Here is a 19560-nt window from a genome sequence, read left to right as displayed (position 1 = left end):
GTCTCTTTACCTCACTCCACGTTTTTTCTTTGACACTATTTCCTATATTTCTCTTCCCTCCTCTTTCTATCTATCTGTCTTTCTCTCTCACTCTTGGTGTGGTCAACATCTGTTGGTGAGAAATGAATTCTGGTGTCCACCATCTGCAAAGGGCAACACTAATTATGCACTGGATTGGACCAATTAATGCCACATGAACAGTGGTGGCCGGCATGGCTCACGCGTGGCGGGGTGGGAGAGGGTGACGGGGGAAGAGGGTTGCGTGGGGGGGTGCGAAATATAAAAAAAATTCTAAAAAGATAAACTTACCTTGCCGCCGGGTTCCGCGTCTCTGCTCCTGCTCTCCTCGTCAAACTCGAGGAACAGGAAGCACAGCCAGGCCCCACTGACCAATCATGAGGCTTCAATGCAGCATTGTGATTGATAAGCACCCAGGCTACCCTGACCAATCACAACGCTGTAATGCTGTGTTGTTATTGGTCTGAGCGTCCTGATTCGATGCTAAACCAGTGAATGTGGGCCTGGGTATGTTCTCCACACAGGCTGTATGTAGTGCAGCTTGCATGGAGAACAGGGAAAGTGCGCGTGGCAGTTTTGGGCGGCCCTAGAGGGCCAGCCAAACAGTCATGTGCACTTAGGAGTGGGCAAACCACTTCTCCTCTGCCCTGCTCTGAGAGCAGAGCAGCCCCGCCCACCCACCCACCCGCCCACAAAGCAGCACAAGCATAAAATGATAATAACTCAAAGTTATTATCATTCTATGTTTCTACTTCGCACTGCTTAAAAGCAGTGGGGTGATGCTCCTCCGCCATAGCGGAGGAGCAGCCACTGACTTTGAATGAAAGCAAGTGGTGTGATCTGGCATCCAGCAGTATATTCACTGAAATAATATCTGTATAAAGACAAGGAATTTACTTTTAAATGCTAACAACCAGATGGAATTGCAGCTGACCACTCAAGGTTGAGAGCATTACTGATGCCAAGGGGGACAAAAATGTCTTGCCCTCTTACTTTTTCCCAAAATGTAGTCATTTTCGTGTCAGCTTAAGCTTGGATGATACACTTAATATTTAGAGTGCACATCTGCTGTCCCAAACCAAAGCTGGAGGTATGGTGGAAGAACGCTTTAAATAGATAAATCACAAAACCTGTACAGTCTCACAAACATAGAACAGCAATAGGTCTCGAAAACATCTGAGTGGTTATTGTAGTGAGCCACCCGGCCCGTGCAGGTGACCCCTCATCCCCGAATGGAATGCACGCAGCCCTGGCAACAGGGCGCGGCCAGAGGTATAAATAAAGGGTCACAAGACGGCTCGAGGCTTGTACCATACTAGCTAACTGCACACTCGCCTTGCCTGCATGAGCCCACCCACCCACCGATGCACAATGCAGGATGGACGTCCGACGTCCTCCTCAGTTCCTCCTCTGTCAGCTCTGGGGGCTCCAGCCTCCAGAAAATGTCACCAGTCAATCCTGGCGCTACTCTCACCAGCATGAGAGCAGCACCAGGATTGGATGGAGCATCCTGGCTGGGCGCTCCTTCAGACCCTTCAGGCCTGTGCTTAGTCTCCACCCAGCTATCTAAGACAGCTGAGTGGAGAGCTGCAAAGTGTGCATGTAACTTTGTCTGGCTCAAGAGGGCCGACCAAACTGACATGCATACTTTGGAGGGTCCATCTTGCTCGTCCAGCCCTCTATGCTGCCAATTGGCAGCAGAAAAGGACAAGCCCCATTTATCTTGGCTGGAGGCTGCTGCACGCTAAACGTGAAGAATAAAATGGCAATTGCCATTTTATTTTTCACATTTAGCGCCAATGCAGAGGGTGGGGGGACGTGGGGGGCCGCACCCGTTCGCAAAGAAACCGCCACAGGATAGTTAAGAATTGTGACTGAGCTTCATTTGTGCACCGCGTGTCAGGCCTGCTCATACAGCAGAGCGCGCAGCAGTTATTTCTAACTCATAGCAAACTCAGCTCCCATTTTTGTGCCAAACATTTGAGGAAGCAGTAATATTCCCTTTGTCTGCACTGTACTTCTTTTTTGCACACCTTTTTAGCAAGCCTTTGAAAAATGGGTGCCTGGGGAGAGACTACACCAAGAGCTCTTCCCCAGGATTTTTTTGGGGGAGGTCGGTGCCCTCCAGAGACAGCCAGGGGAGGTTGTTAATTGGCTGGGTGGGTTGGGTTAAGCGGGTAAGGGCAAAGGTGCAGGGAAGAGCAGCCCGCTTACCTTTTTCCTGTACTCAGAGGATTATCGCCATTCCCTTACTCCTGTCCCTAAATTGTGAGCTCATTAGGCTTGTTTTACAGGTGTGTTGTCAACCCATGTATGTATGCACTCTTTCTCTACTGTCCAGCAGTCACTGAAAAGCAAAGGTCATGGAAACCATGAATCCCACTGACGCCATTTTGTTTTTCTTGTGTTTTTAGGCAAAGGCAGCTCGAGCATCTCATCCGACGTGAGCTCAAGTACAGACCACACACCAACCAAAGCCTGCAAGAATGCAGCGACCAGCGAAGGTACGGTGGGCACGAGGTCTTACCATTGGCCCCGATTTACTTCAGTAGTAACTGCTTGAAAGAGTAGCAAAAAGAGGCAATGATTCGGGCTTTCAAGCATGCAAATGACATAGAATCCACTTCTAATTTAGTTTCCAGATTTTGTGGGTTGAAAGAACGTCTTGGTGGAATAGTTTGGCCTCAGTCCGTTGACTGTGCAATTCATTAAGTATATTTCACTCTAAAATAAACATTTTCAGAGGTGTTTTAATGTGTATTTTGATTGGTATTGCTGTGCTAAGACTCCAGTGCTGGGCCTTCAAATCTCTTACTTCCGAAGACAGTGTCTGGGTGTAATGGAAATATGTTACTTGAATTATAAATCCTTTTTATGATTCCATATATGTACTCCACCCAGAAAGAAGCCTGTGGCGCTGTGATATTATAGAACCCCGCACAGAGCGCGGTGGAGGGAGTAGCGCGTGAACATATGGACATGCCAAGAGTGGTCTCTGGACAAGACCAACGAAAACATGGGCTCGAAATGCATTATCGCGTGCTGACATGCCCATTTGGATGTTGGAAGTGTTTGGAAAGAAAGGGGAGGACGAAGGATTAGATGTAAGCGCGTTTTTAGGGTTTCTATTGCAATGAATTTAGCAGATGGGGATAAGGTATTTGCTGTGCTTGCAAGCTTATGTTTGAATGGGGCTTTTGAAACATTTCATACTTGCCGCACTGTAAGGGAAGCGGCCTACATGTACCTGGTTCATCATTTGGGAGGGTGAATTTCAGCTCAGCTACAGGTTATGAACCAAGCTGATGGCCTTTTTCAAGGTTATCTAAATAATTGTTTTGTAAGCTTACTTTCATGACCATTACAATAAACATGTTGCCACATTTAAACACACATGTACATACATATGTACTGCTAACTGCCGCGTGAAGCAAGACAACGTTTCACTTTTGTGGGCTATACTGTTTTCTTTATACTTTGAATAGCACAACCTTTCATTCCAGTGCATACATTTTAGCTGCAAGTTTGACATGACAACTGTAAAGAGCATCTGATGTACCTGCTGCATAAAGCTATATGTTCATAAATGTATGCATGACGAGTTTCTTAGCCCATGATGACGTTCCGCGATTCGATTTTCATCATGGACTACAGGATCGAAGGATAATTAGATTATTAACATCATCATTTCTCAGGCAGTGATTATTCACTTTTAATTCATTTTAATCTGACTTTTATCTTATATATTGCAAGTTGTAGATTGCTTTTAACATGGCAAGACGATGCTCAATGTAAAGAGCAAGTTAAGTCTTGTGTTATACTATCTGGTAACATGAAGTTAACGCATGTTGTAATTAGTTAGCAAGCAGGTATAAGTGAAGATTGATTACTTTTTAAGGTCCATCTTGAGCCAAGAACTGTTGATTTTGCTAAAATCATATATAGCATTCTAACTTATAGTGGCTTTCAGCCAGCCCTCTTCACCCATTGCTCTGTTATGGCGTCATTCACATTTTTCTTCTGCTCACAACAGCATACAGCATGGGGCAGCGAGTCAGCCCTCTTCAGCCATTAGCTAACTTCACTGTGAGTGACAGCATTCTCCCGTTTCACAAGAAGCACGCCCACACCCAAAGAACCTCACACAAGCAGTAGGGACTTCTATGGCAATATGTGTTTTTTGACACAAAAAAAAAAATATTTTTGCGAATGGTTTGTTTTATATTGATGAGGACCTGGCATCTTCCCGGACAATAAAACGTTCAAAACCAATACAACGACAAAAGGCTCCATGTGAGACTTAATGGCTTTGCCAATGCTTGTTAAGTCATTGATTTTATTACGTAGTGTGTCTGCTGCACTTTTTAGTGGCCTCCCAGGTAACAAAGAGCTTGTGATCCCCTGAATGATCAGGAAGGAAGGGCCAAGAAGCACATAGAAGCGAGTGAATAAAACAATGTGTTTATCAATCGAGTGTTGTCATGTTGTGAGAACAATGGGAGGAACTTCACTTGTGAGAAACAATTCAAATTGCAGATTGTTGATTTGGGTGTACTTTAGGACCAATTGTCATATAAAAGGCCCTTTTGCATAAATTCTGTTCGAAATCTAGATATTGGTATGGGGGTATTGGTTCCGGAAGCTACATCTGAGCATGGGGTACTCGAGTTAAAACTCAGTGCAATGGTTTATGGAAACAGAGTGGTTTAGCTTGGGGGTGAAAAGTTTTAACAGGCATTTTGGGATTTAGATCAAATCAAATGTTTTGGTGGGCTTGGAAAAGATCAAATACTTTAAAAGTGATGCTGAAAAACTTAAATTGTTAAATAAAAGTAAGTATGCTTTCCTGGCAGCAGGTTGCTTGTTGATTTGTTCTTCTTCTTTATTGGGGTCCTCTTCTTCATTTGCTTTTCTTTCATCTTGTTTGACTTTGTGAAATTGTTTTCCATCGGATTTACATTGCAGTGTTAATCGATTCATTTCAAGTAGTTTCACACGCAATATGTTAAGATTGGAACTGTAGAAGTTGAATCGATTCAAGGTACTTAACCATTCACCAGAATTTGTTGGTCTCCTCCGAACCATGACTTCTTTGTTGCTTTTGTAAACTTTAAGCACATTGAGAACATGTCTTGTATATTGTGCTTTGCAAATGCAGTCAGAAGTGGTAGCAATAGTAGTTTACTTTTAAAAATGGAAATGGGGCCTACAAAATGGGTCAGGTGATGTCAAGTGTTGGAATTGCAAACAGGCCTAAAATGTGGTGGAAAATCAATTTGAATTATTTGGAATATATAGATTTATGAGCACCTGCAGTTTTTCCACTGCCAAATGAAATATGCCATAAATGCCTTTGCCTTGGTTTGTGACTTGTGGAATGTGAACTCTCAAACACGTGTGTCCTGCAGATGACAGTTGGGTTCTTGCTTTTTATTCCCTTTTGCCATCTAAATGTGAGTTCAGGACCGGGGTACAGCACCCTTGCAACAGGCCTAGTGCGGAGGTGCAAGAATGCTGCCACTGGGAATATTGTTTGTCTCTTCTGCCAGCCCACTTTTTTTGCTGTAGGTTAAATAAGGGGAGATTCAAAACAATTTTGTAAGGCTTTTATTGCATGGAAGTAATTTGTGGGTGGTCTCCTTTTACTGACTTCTACTGAAAGCTTTAACTGTTTGCAAGACCCTATGCAATCAATCCCCCCAAACAGTCCAATAAGGAGTAGCGAGACAGTGAGGCTTGGGTCAGTAACATTCAGTCACTGGCGTGCATGTGTGTTTTCGTGGTTTGTCAATGTTTGGATGGCCTGTCCATTAATGAATGGTCACATTGCCCATTTGTGTCCCAGTAGATTTTGGTGATATATTATCAAGTAGTCCCTTTCTAAGACTGTGGGTACCCCATGATCTGCATCTTATAATTCACAATCCGTGCATGCTCACTGAGATGTTTACTTTGCTGACAAAATGACATTTTAATTCCTGGGTTATGGCTTTTTTGTTTGAGATGTACTGCTGTTTGGATGCCTTAGCCTGTCATAAAGACACAGTGCAACTCATTAATTACCTTTGCACGTTCATCTGTTTAACTTTGTTGTCGCCATAACATGTTGGATTTAACAACTTTTTTCACAAAGTAAACACAGTTACACGCATAGGCTTTCTTAAAAATGCAATAAAAATACAGGCTCTTTGTCAAAATGATATACTATGCAATAGCTTACTGTTAATGTCTTGAATTTCGCCATTTACAATGCAAACTTCAACCTCTGACTCCTTTTCCTAAAACCCTTCTTTGGTGGTACAGATTATCTCTGCTATTGCAGTCTGCACAGTAAGAGGATCCTAATCACATCTTCCATATTATTGTATTTTAAGATGTGATTCATTATTAGAGGTTCTTTGTGAGGCACCTGGTGGCAACATGCACTAAGTCACTACTAAACACTTTCACAAGCATAAAGCCAGACATATCAGCTTTGACAATGCTTGTTCATGTGAAGTAACCCAAATGGTCAAAATCAATTTACCACATTCTTTTCCAGGAGCATACTTTTCTAAAATTATTTTTTGAATGTATTTCCTCACATTAATATCCACTAGCTGGTGTGCATAGATTTGATACTTGGTATTTTCTAGAATTGAAGTTTACACTAATAAGGCAGTGCCTATGAGGATTGCTATAAACAAGGCGTACTGAGTAACACTTTCACAACAATATGGGATGTTTTGATCAATAGTTAACATCCAGGTTAGGTGCAGGATTCTTGAAGGTTACCTACAAAATCTCCCTTAAACTTGTTTTGAGTTACCAAAGGTAATGAATAAAAATGTTTATTGGACTGAACCCCTCTCTTCCCTTAACTATGAAATGTTAAACTTTTTCTGTGCATTTCAGTCCCTCCTTTCCCTTTCACATGTGATGCAGTTTTCTCCTGCCAGTCTACCATTGTGCTAAGTTCTTAAACAAAAGCAATAATTTGCCTAAAGCAAACAAAAATCGTAAAGTAATCAATCTTTGGAGGAGAACAATAAATGTATACATTTATACTTCCTGCTGTTTCACCTTCAGTGTGATTCTCTTGAGCGTCTGGAGACTGTCTAAAAATAACTTTTACTGAGGAAAGTCAATTAGTTGTTGTGATTGTATTCACCCAGAATCTGCATAATGTTATGTTTTCACTGAAACCAAGCAGTTCATAAATCTTCATTTGAATCAGTGAGGTAATATAACACTTGGTCGATATTGTAGTTTTCTGTAGCAAGCTATATTTCAGACAATTGTTTTCAATGTTTTTTTCTTCAAAAAAGCAACTTTATCTTTGTGAAGACAAGTCTTTTTATTTTGAAACATGCATCTAATATTTGTTGAAATAGACCATGGTTGGCTGCATGACTGGGAATTGAAAACGTGAAATTGTGGCGTATAGGCCACCTGGTGGCTGGCCTTTCCATGTCTCTGTTAAGACCCTAAGGAGCCCATCCTTGAAGGAACTGAGAAACTGGGCGGGACAAACTGAGAAACTGGGCAAGACATTTGTTAGCAGGCCGGTGTCAGGGAGAGCCAGGCATTATCACCGCCCTATGCCTCGTTTGTGTATGGTGGGCTGAGGGCTCATGTACGAGATTGATGTATATCTAGCCTCCAAAACAGAATGACCACTTTTATTAGGCCATGATTAGAAGGAACACTGGTACAGTTACCTTATGCACTAATTTGTGTTGCTATACTGTCACGATAACATATTGAACATAACAATGTGGTTTCACAATCTAAAGGCATCTATGCACATGGGCTTTCTTAAAAATGCAATGAAAATGAATGCCCTTTGTCAAAAGTATCTAATGTGCAATAGCTGGCTGTTAATGTCTTTGAATTTCACCAGTTACAATGCAAACTTCAACCTCAGATTCCTTTTCTTAACTTTGGTGGTAGAGATTACAGGAGTGGCCCGTGCAGGTAAGACCGGTGGGGCGGGGCGGGGAGGGAGTCAACAGACAACGAGGAGGGAAAATTTAATTTAAAAAAGAAAAACACTTACCTTACTCTCGCCGCATCTCCAAGTCGGGGATGTGGCTTGTGCAAGGTGAGTGGTTTTCTTTTTTTTAAAATTAATTTTCCCTCCTCGTCATATGTAGACTCCCTCCCCACCCCGCTCCACCGCTCTTAACTGCATGTGCCGCTCCTGAGAGATGAACTCTACTAATATAACCTGTTCAGTGAAGGGTCCCCTGTCCCCTCTTCCATAGTGTTGTAGCCCAAGATGTGCTATGTTAATAGAGTTTCTTTCTAGGACAACTGCCTGCAACACACACACAGTCACCCAACTATTACCAAACGCTTCATCTAACACAAAGCCAGAAATATCGGCTTTGACAATGCTTGTTCATGGGAAGTAACCCAAATGGTCAAAATCAGTTGGCTCCCTTTTTCCTGGTGGATACTTTTCTAAATGCTATTCTAAATGTATTTTCTGTCATTCATATCCACAAGTCGGTGTGCACACATTTGATACATCTTAGGTTGTAGCATGGAAGTTTGCACTAATAAGTCAACATTGGCTCAATGCATGGAAAGGATCGCATGAGCAATTAATCTGAATTTGTTACGGCCTCTCCCAAAAAGCATAGGAATAGCACTCATGTACTCAACATCTAGGGCATATCAACAAGGGCTTTATCTCTGCTTTTTTGGCTTTAAAAGCCAAAAAAGCTGAGATGAAACTAGCGCCCTATCAACAACAGGGTGCTAACATGCAAATTTGCATGTTTGCACCCTTTTACTCTACGCTTCCCCTTGCATCTCTAATGAGATGCAAAGGGGGCGTTTCAGAGTAAAATAATAGGAGAAATGTCGCTAAGCGACATTTCTCCTATTATCAAGAATGTCGCTAACCCTGTTAGAGACAAAAAAAGCAGCGCTAACAGCGGTTAACGCTGCTTTTTTACGTCTGGTATTTTTTTGACTTAGCCATGATATCCTATGGAAGGAGGATATCATGGCTAAGTTTGCCTGTCCCTATCAACAAGGTAACGTGAGATTATCGCTGGGTTTCCAGCGATAATCTCACGTTAGCCTGTTAGCGTGAGGATTTTTATCGCTATTGAGATAAGCGTTGCTAATAGCACGCTATCTCAGCGATAAAAATTCACGCTAGCCGGCGATAATTATCCTAGCGCTAAGTGCGCTTAGAGATAATTATCGCCGGTTGTTGTTGATATGCCCCATAGAGACTATAGTGGAGCAGCATTTACCTTTGTACCTTCTTGAATACCAGGCCCCTCAGCGAGGCTCCTGTAGTTCATTCAATCAATGAAGATATCTGTTCACTTGTGGGCAAGGTGTAACGCCCTATACGTTTTTAAGACATTTGTTTAGTTAGTTTCATGCCTCGAACACTGGTATTGCTAACTTACATTTAATCCGCAAGTTAAGATGTTTCTACCCTGGAAACCCCACCTCAGGTGATTGGTACTTTCTAAAAACTCCCAAAAGCTGTCATGTATGGGTTGTATTACTTGTGTTAGCCTCCCTTGGTCCCAGAGTGCACAAAATGGATAGATTCCAGGATATTCACACTGAGTTTTCACTATCGTTCAGAAATTAGATGCCCGTGGGGTACATGGGGATATTAGGCCAGTTTAGCAATAGTCGTTTTGTAACTCCATGCATTGGGACGCAATCTACACCTTTAAGTGTGATATAAGGGAGCAGTTCAAACTTTTACAAACACTACCTCAAAGCCCTGTGGTTACTTACGAGATCTGAGACCAGACTACTTAAACTATAGGTGAAGCTTTTTTTACTAAATTGAACCAAGGTGCATGTTATACACTGTAAAGGTGTGTTACTGTGCAAGATTTCTTCTGCGGTGTTTGGTGCTGTTTTGCATTGAACTAAATACCAGTTTGTTGTAAATTAGAATAGACAAAACAAGCCCCACCCTGGCAGTTGATGACATCTGCAGCAGACTTTCAGAATTTTTCATTTTCCACTCCCTACATCAGCCTGCAAGCATCTGTATCTGCTCGCTGTGGAAGACATAAGGCTGATCGTTGGCGCTGGCCTTCAGAAGCAGGATAAATGAATAAAAGGAGCGCTTGCACATCCTGATTATTTGTCACCTAGTTTTATCAAGGGACCATGTTACCATTTCTGTTTGCACACTTGATCATTTTCTGTGTAGAGCACAGCATCTTGAAGCTTAGTCATCTTATGACAAAATGTCCAAATAGATAGTCACATGCTGGAACCACAGCGGGGGAGTGGTCGAGGGAGGAGTTAGATGGAATTATGGGAAAGGAGATTAGGTGTGGGATGGGATAGGAGGGGAAGGCACATAATTTGGTTGGAACGCTGGGGTAGTGAGCAATGAGGTTGTTATGGAATATTAGAGGTTTGAGGCAGGAGGCAATGGTGGGAAACGGCATGCGATTGAGGACGGATGCTGTACAGATGCGTCATGTTTTTGGGAGGAGATGATGAAAAGGTGAGGTATGTGATTTAAGAGGAAAGCTGCAAGGGTTAGGCATGTGAATGTTGCTTAGATGGACATTTGCTTGTGTGACCCTTGTGAATGGAGAGGAACGTTACAGTATTGAGGTATACAACTGAGAAGAAAAGCTGGGGTGGGGAGGTATGTGGTAGTGTAGAGATTCTGATGGAGCCAAGCCTGCAAATGAGGTGGGATTTCAATAGTTATGTCAGGATGTGAATTGAGCAGGGGTGTGTCCTGGCGCCAACCCTGTTTTGCCTCTATGTAAATGGACTCATCTCCCATTTGAATGCGGTCCCCAACAGAGACGCTCCAAGACTGGGTGGTATAGGGATCTCAGCTATTATGTTTGCTGATGACACCCTGTTACTCGCTAAGACACCAATGGGTGTCCAGCGAGTTTTGGATGGTTTTGTCTCTATTTGTTATGATCGGGGGCCAAAAAAAAAACACGGCCAAAACGAAATTCATGATTTTTAATCCTCCAAAGACATCCCGCCCAAACCCGGTTATTCATTGTGTTAGCCTAGAGAGAGTTCACACGTTTGAGTATTTGGGATTGACTCTAAATGAAAAACTGGCCTGGGTCCATCACCAGACCAAATCCAATATAAAGTTAACCCAAAAGGTGGGGGGTATTATTAAACTATGGAATAAATCCATGACAAAACCCATTGGATCGCCACTTGAAATTTATAAAATGCAGGCACGTGGGGCAATAATATATGGCGGTGAATTGTGGGGACACAATTGTGCCCCCGAAATCATTGCAACGGAAAACAAGTTTCTCAGGAACTTGGCTGCCCTACCTATTAGTTCACCCCTTCTTCCTCTCAGGCTTGACCTGGGACTAAGATCAGTAAAGGAGGAATTAGGCTTAAAGCCTTTAACCTTCTGGAGGCGACTCTGGGTAACCCCTGAACTCTCCAGTTATAGGCGGGAATTTACAAGACTATTTCAATATCAAATTGTACGGAAAATTCCATGGATAAAATATATAAAGGATGAATTTGAGAGGCTGGGTTTTTCGGCTTTGTGGACAAACCCGGAAGATGCCTGTAGAAGTATATCTCGCAAAGACCTGGTCAGAACGTATTTTGATTGTAATTTGTCTGCTTCCTTATCGAGTGATAAAATGGGGATAATGTCCAGTACATTCTTAACAATGAAGGACTATTATAAGTTGGAGACAGTCCTGGATGATATTAACCCCATTGGCCTTAGGAAATTATTTCTCCAATGGAGATATAACTCTTTACCAATTAGAGCCCTCACTAGTAGATGGCACCCACCAACCACTAAAAACTGTCCAGCCTGCACTGAGGAGCTGGAGAATGACATTCATGTTATGTTTTTCTGTCCTTCCTATATGAAACCTAGGAAAAAGTGGATTATTCCCATTTGCAGAAGTTGGGGGTTTAGGCATCATTTGCACGCCTATCGACTACTAAAATCCGACCTATCCCCTTTAACTGTTTTTGCTGTTAGCAAATATTTAGCTGCTGTGTGGAATATTAGAAGAACTTTTGTGGTAAAATGAGACTTTGCCCAGCATACATGAGTTTTCCATTGATGAGTTAGATTCCCTCTCGATGCATTTTATAGGCAATGAAGATGTTTTTTATTTCTTTTGGAAGATGTATTTTCCTTATTTTTTAGAAAGCTATGTTGTAGTGTGTAATAATTTGTTTTATTGTATTGTGATCTCTTTTATGACATTATAAGGTCGAAATAAAGATAATGAATGAATGAATGAATGAATTGACCAGAAACATTGATCTAAGTTGACTGTCTACTTCAGTGTTGTCCAAATTCCCACACTGTGTACGGCTTGGTTGTGTGTAGTAGAGCTGAGCATTTTTTGAGGGGCAACAATTATTAATAAATCTTTTATTAAGCTTGTTTTTTGTTGTTGTTATAGAAGGAGTACATTTCAAGCTGTATGCTCTTATCACATGTAGGCCACTAGGATGAGACACATGACCCCTGTCATTGTAACCTTATAAGAAGCATCCTTTGTACATTTGTGGACTGATTGTGAACAATTGATGACCATTGTGTGTGATTTCAACCTCATATTCTAATAACAGATTTTAAAGTCTTGACCAGTGGGATTAAATGTTCTGTCATTTTTTAAGGAATTCAGGGCCAGATGTACAATGGGTTCTATTCGAAAAACTGACCATTTGTAACTGCAATATTGCCTTTTGGTGTGCACTAAACACAAATTGCGATTCAGTAACATGCTGCCAAATCACAGTGTGACTTTGCGACTACATATCGAATCAATATTTGGAAAGGGCATCTTCAGGATGTGCCTTCCAAATAGTGAATTAGAATGGGATGTATTAAGATTTTGCGGTCCGGAATCTGGACCATGGATCCCTGCCTAGTGTTTAAAAAGCTTTGGAAAGCTTTTCTTTTTAGGTCGAGCCTAGAGGCAGTGCACATGCGCTGCTCTGGGAGGCATGCTCTAATGTCTCTGGGAAGTTAGATGACACTCACCACACGCCCACCGCTTGTGATTGGTTACTTGGTCTGCCTTTATAAATTCAACAGTTTTGGTTTGAAGATTGAGTACATTTGTCCCGCCTTGTGGCTGTTTTTTTTCCACTCTGAAGCCTGCCCCAGCTGCATTGATCCTTTGGATACGGGCCATATGTTTTGGTACCCCCACTACTTTTTCTTTTGCCTAGGCCTCTCTAGTAATTTCCTGTCGTCTTTTACTTTCCTTCCCGCCCTCCTCCCATTGTCCTTGTTCACTTTTCTCCCGCCCCCCTCCTATTCTCAGTATTCCCTTTGCTCCCACTCCCTCCCCATTGTCCTTGTTGTCTGTTTTCCCGCCTCCTCCCATTGTCCCTATTCCCTTTGTTCCCACCCACCTCCCATTGTCCGTATTCCCTCTGCTCTCACCCTTCTCCCCCATTATCCGTCTGGTCTTTTTCTCCACCCCCCTCCCACTGTTCCTATTCCCTTTGTGCCCGCCTCCTTCCCTGTTGTCCGTGTTGTTTTTTTTTCTGCCCCCTTCCGTTGTCCGCATTCTCTTTGCTCCCGCCCCCTAACCTGTTGTCTGTGTTGTCTTTCTTCCCACCCCCATCCCGTGTTCACCCATTACCCGCACAGCTGTAACTGCCTGGGCAAGAGGTGCGGCATCTGCGCTGGACAGGTAAGGGAGGTTTGTTTCTTTTCGCCCACACAGCAGGGGGTGGGGGTGAAGAGGGAGAGGGGGATTCCCACAGTACAGCCATTGGTTGCTTTTGACCTAGGCAGAAGAGCACACAATTGTGTGCCTCTGTCCTTAAAAATTGTTCTCTTGGCTTCGGTTGACTTTTTCTGACATTGCAGAATCACAATGCTTTTAATTTACCAATCCAAAATGGGCTACATTTTTTTTTTTTTTAAAAGGAAAAGATTGCTTTGCTCAAAATCAATCACAGACATTGTGGTCTGCTGACCCCAGCAGGCCACCATCTCTTTGATGACAGTAGATTGTTGTGGGTCACAATTTGCGACATCACATTAATATTCATGAGGTAGGTTGAATTGCATGTGCATTGCTCCCCACTATTACAGTCAGGGTTGTACCTACATGGATATTCTCATGTTTGTCAAAGATAATTGTGCATTATCCTGTTCTGTGATATGATGTATGTCATTTAAACCGCAATAAACAGATTTCTAAATAAATGAGGTAGGTTGAATTGCGACCCACTACAGTTTGGCATTTTGCAAACCGATCTATGATTATGTAGTCAGTTCACAAAATACCACACCAGTTGCAAAAAAACTAGTCGCAAAATGCATCCGGTATTTTGCAACCACTGTGTATTACATCTGACCCATAAAGTCTAATCCATTCAATCTTTTGCAGATGTTGGTCAATTTAGCTGATTGGCTTTCATTGAACTGGAGCCTATCAAAGGTTTGAAGGTAGCACCATTGCCAGAAGTTATCATTTTCAAGATGGGCTAACTGCTCTATAGTCAAAAAAGAAAGACCTCCCTTGGATCTGTATATGTCACCAATCATTCAAACACACAAATCTTAAAATAGCAGGGTGAGATTCGGCATCAACGAAGCAAACAAACTATTTGATCATAAGTTTATTAGAGTTAGTCACATAAGTCTCACAAAAAGTGAGCAGTTGTACACATACGTTAAAAAACAATTGTTCAAAAATTTCTCAGAGACATAAAAAGATAAAAGATCAATAAAACTTATATGTATGATTCAATAACACATAATGTAGCAAAACACCAACAATGTTAACCTCTTGCGTGCCCCGCCCTTTCCCCGCCCTGTGCCGGGCTTTCTATTAGCGGGCGGGGTTCATGACGAGATGGTCTCGTCATGGGCACAGCGCAACCGCGGCCCATGACGAGACCATCTCGTCATGGGCACTGAAGGGGTTAATCAATATTCATACACAACAGAAAAATTAAAACAAGAAAATTGGGAAAAAGAGAAAAGAACAGGAAAATTATTCCTACTCAGAAAGGGAAATCGCTTAATCAAAGACTAATCGGTTGTGACCACAATGAAATTTTGATTACATTACACATATCACACAACCCTTGTTATCACAGATTTTGTCCGATTTCCTTCTACTAGAGCATCAACGCGTTTCGGTAGGCCACAGTTTATAGCCAACACCTTCCTCAGGATTGTTTGCAGATCCCAATTTATTTATATTAAAATCTCATAAATTCCTTGGGCTTGCATAAGTCATAGCACCGCAAAGATAATATTCCGTCGGTAACCTCATGGAAATTGGTATCGGTTGATGTCAGGTTGCGGACATTATCGAGCCCTATTAAGGGACGTACTGGATCCCAGTTTTTGGGACTTTTTATCTTCACCACGCTGGAAGGGTGCTAGAGAACGGATTTGAGTTACGAACAGCAGGGCCCTTATGCAGTTTCATGGTGTTAAGTTAAGGCCGCTTTCACTAGCGATATTTGTACATCTCATTGGAGAGCGACCGATGATTCTTTCATAATTAAAATACCCACAGCCGAGGAAGTGTGTATATATAACCTGTCTGCACCAAAGATACAATTGGTAACAGATTCTCATGATATCAATTTCCATGAGGTTACCGACGGAATATTATCTTTGCGGTGCTATGACTTATGCAAGCCCAAGGAATTTATGAGATTTTAATATAAATAAATTGGGATCTGCAAACAATCCTGAGGAAGGTGTTGGCTATAAACTGTGGCCTACCGAAACGCGTCGATGCTCTAGTAGAAGGAAATCGGACAAAATCTGTGATAACAAGGGTTGTGTGATATGTGTAATGTAATCAAAATTTCATTGTGGTCACAACCGATTAGTCTTTGATTAAGCGATTTCCCTTTCTGAGTAGGAATAATTTTCCTGTTCTTTTCTCTTTTTCCCAATTTTCTTGTTTTAATTTTTCTGTTGTGTATGAATATTGATTAATATTGTTGGTGTTTTGCTACATTATGTGTTATTGAATCATACATATAAGTTTTATTGATCTTTTATCTTTTTATGTCTCTGAGAAATTTTTGAACAATTGTTTTTTAACGTATGTGTACAACTGCTCACTTTTTGTGAGACTTATGTGACTTACTCTAATAAACTTATGATCAAATAGTTTGTTTGCTTCGTTGATGCCGAATCTCACCCTGCTATTTTAAGATTTGTGTATTTGAATGATTGGTGACATATACAGATCCAAGGGAGGTCTTTCTTTTTTGACTACGATCTTGCTTGGTACCCCTCTCCCTTGGTTTAGGGGTCCCTCTCTCTTTGTTAGAAACTAACTGCTCTATAACCAGAATGCAGCATGCCCTTCCTAACCATGTATGAATTGTTTAGAATTCCTGTTTTACCAGGGCCATGAAATGTTAATTTTTGCATCCATCAGCATTTCCATCAATTTGTACCTGCTTTCCCTGGTTATGCTCTTCAAGGGTTGGATCTCCAAACACTAACAGTGTGGCCTCTGGGTTATTAAAAATGGAGTAACCCAACATATTTCTTCATCATAGTCGACACCTCATTCTAAAAAACCTCTTATTTTGTGGCACAACTATCATAGATGCCGTTAATTTTCCTTTGCGCTGCATACTCTTCACCCATATCTGTAGCTTTGAAGAACATCTTGTTGGCTTTCCACGTTGGCTTTCCATGGAGTGTACTGTTAATTTGCCATTATTTTTGTGTACTCCCATGTGTTATGTCGAAGAGAAGAGCATCTTAGAAAGGATATAGATTGAAGCAAAAAATATCTCATTTCCGAACATATTGCACAATGGAGTGTTGTAGATTGAATGATGCCTTGTGATATCATCCCAGCTAATCCTTTGTTTGTGGCATATAGTTATCTGAGATGTATTTCTGCATTTACACCCAAACCACCTCTTTAATGTTGAAAGTGCTTTTGAAACTTGGTCCTATTTGGACACAATGCCACATGAGCAGCCAGCTTTAATGATTGTGGTGTGTTTAGCCCTTTGGGAGTTCAAATAATTTTCAAGCTTTCAGCTTTAAGTCCTTTCTCCAAGAGGTGCAGAGGCTCTGATTGCTATGAGCTGGAAAGCGTATTTATCCTTTACAAGCATGGTGGATGTTACTGCAGCAGAAAGAAGTCTCTCATCTCATATGGGGAAACGTCCTTTCGGACGAAGCCGGAATCCCGCTGTGCCAACACAGCACCAGCAATAGAATGAACGCGGCATTAGCACGCATTCGTTTAGCACGCAAGTTGTAACAATGACTGTTAGAAATGGGGGTCTCTAGTTGGCAATGGCTGGCCACTGTCCAAGTAGGGACCCTTCTTCCTAAGTCAGAGTAAGCGGGCTACACCCTTTGATAACCCCTGCTCAACCCTGTGGTAACGTAGCACGAGCAGTTAGGCTTATCTCAGAGGCAGTGTGTGAAGCATTTATGACCATACACAGTAACACAGTGAAGAACACTACAAAGGGATGCCACACAAGTAGTTATAAAAAATAAGTATCTTTATATATAGACTTAACACAATACCAATAACAGTAAAAACCCACAATACTAGAAAATAGGGTTACTCTTGAAAGGCTGCAAAAATAGTTCAAAGTGTGCAAAGAGGAGTTCAGTTCAAGGCAGTGGTCTCTGCGACCCTTTTACTCACAAGATAGCTGGATTCTGTAGCAAAGCAACCAAAATGTCGCTAAGGAGTTGTAGCGATGATTTTCCTTACACTAACCAGCAATGCGTTGAATCCTTGCCGCAAGGGAGGATGATGCGCTGATTTGTGTGCAGGACAAAGCGACAAACTTCTACACGCTAAGCTGGGGATGCAATGAAATCCTTGCCGCGAAGGGAGGATGATGCGCCGAGCCTGTTGCGTGTTCGATCTTGTTGCAATGAAAAGAAATGGCGCCCCGCGAGGGAGCGATGATCCTGATGCGCTGCGATGAAAATGGCGAACGCTCGGCATCCGCGCTGCGATGTCGTGAAGCGATTAACTCGATGCGATGATCTTTGGTTAGCGAGCGCTTTGAGGCCCGCAAACATGCAATGCGATAATCTTTGGGTTAGCGAGCATTTGGCAGCCCGCACACAGGTGATGCGATAATCTTGAAGTCAGCGAGCCTTTGGCAGCCTGCAGACAGGCGATGCGATGATCTCCGGTATGCTCTTCAGCTGCGGCGGCTCGCTAACGGGTGTTAGCGACGATTTTCAGCGCTCTCTTCTCCACAGTAGAACTAGAGGCCCTGGAACTCACAGGAGCCTCACCTGCAGATAGAAATCCTCGCTGGGAGGAAACAGGAGACTGACGGTGGGGTCTGATGTGCCTGAGACTCCAGCAGGAGGCTGGCTCTCTTCTAGCCATTGGGTGATTGCTGTAGCAAAAATAAAAGTTCCTTCAAAGTCCTTTTCCTCTTCTTCCAAGTCCAGTAGTAACCACTGCAGGCCAGTCCAAGAAACAGCACGCAAGCACAAGGACAGTCCTCTCCTGCAGAATCCTTCAGTTACACGGACAGAGGTTCTTCTTGTTATCCAGGAGCAATACAAATTTTAGGGGTCTCAGCACAGATATTTATACCCCAAAAGTCTTTGTTCTCAGAAGCTACAAGTCACTGAACCCAGCCAGAACCAGTTCTGCCCAGCCCTGGAGCACTTTGTTTACCAGACTGCATCCTTCCTTTCAGAAAGAGGGGATCTGCCATCAGACGCACAGTGGGAGGTGGAGCCAGCATTCACCTTGCCAGGTACAGCCCTATTCAGGTCCAGGAGCTACCCTTCCCCATACTCCAATGCAGATCTCTCTATTCAACCCAGGTCTGACTCAGCCTGCCCTGTCCCTCCAAAACCAGACAGCCAATACACATAACAGCAAAGCACACTGGAAGGCTTAGGCAATAAAATACCTACTTTCTAAAAGTGGTATTTTCAAACACAGAATATAAAAATAAACTTCGCTAAAAGATATATTTTAATATTCTGAGCTCAGGCATACTAAATTCGTTTTTCTACCATGTTCTGTGGGTCAGTTAGGACTATAGAATGTAATAGCCAAACCTCCCATTCTGGCCTATGGAGAACAGGTAGCCTTACAGTAGTGAAAAACGAAAATGGGTGTAATTCACTACCAGGACATGCTACACACATCAGAGCATGTCCTACCTTACACATACAATGCACCCTACCATAGGGGTGGCTTACATGATGCCAAGGGAAGGTTAGGGGCTGGGAAGTGGGTGCACTTCACAGCCAAGATGGCAGTTCTGGACTGCACGCAGACACTGCAGTGGCAGGTCTGAGACACACTTTACAAGCTGCTTCTGTGGGTGGCGCAAACCAGCGCTGCAGGCCCACCAGCAGAATTTGGTTTACCAGCCCTGGGCACACACAGGCCACACTACTAGGGACTAATAGGCAAACCAAATAGGCCAATCATGGATATACCAATTCTCATGTCATCTTTACACAGGGAGCATTCACGCTGTGGCACTAAATGGCAGTGGCACAGCGCCCAGAGCATCTATTACCAGCAAAAACTGAGGAGACAACAGCGAAAAATGGAAGGGAGACCC

The 19560-nt window shown here is 42.6% G+C and overlaps 1 protein-coding gene across 1 annotated transcript in view; it reads left to right on the top strand.

The window, feature by feature from the left end:
- The window catches only part of FBXL7 (F-box and leucine rich repeat protein 7), a 732935-nt gene that overhangs the window by 208210 nt on the left and 505165 nt on the right, over nt 1-19560 (top strand). Inside the window, exon 2 of the mRNA XM_085605961.1 lies at nt 2433-2522. Coding sequence (XP_085462087.1) covers nt 2433-2522 — 90 coding nt within the window. The remainder of the gene's footprint in view (nt 1-2432; nt 2523-19560) is intronic.

Source organism: Triturus cristatus, chromosome 5_1 (assembly GCF_964204655.1).
Source record: "Triturus cristatus chromosome 5_1, aTriCri1.1, whole genome shotgun sequence".
NCBI classification, from domain to species: domain Eukaryota; kingdom Metazoa; phylum Chordata; class Amphibia; order Caudata; family Salamandridae; genus Triturus; species Triturus cristatus.
This window is presented reverse-complemented; position numbering and strand designations above follow the sequence as displayed.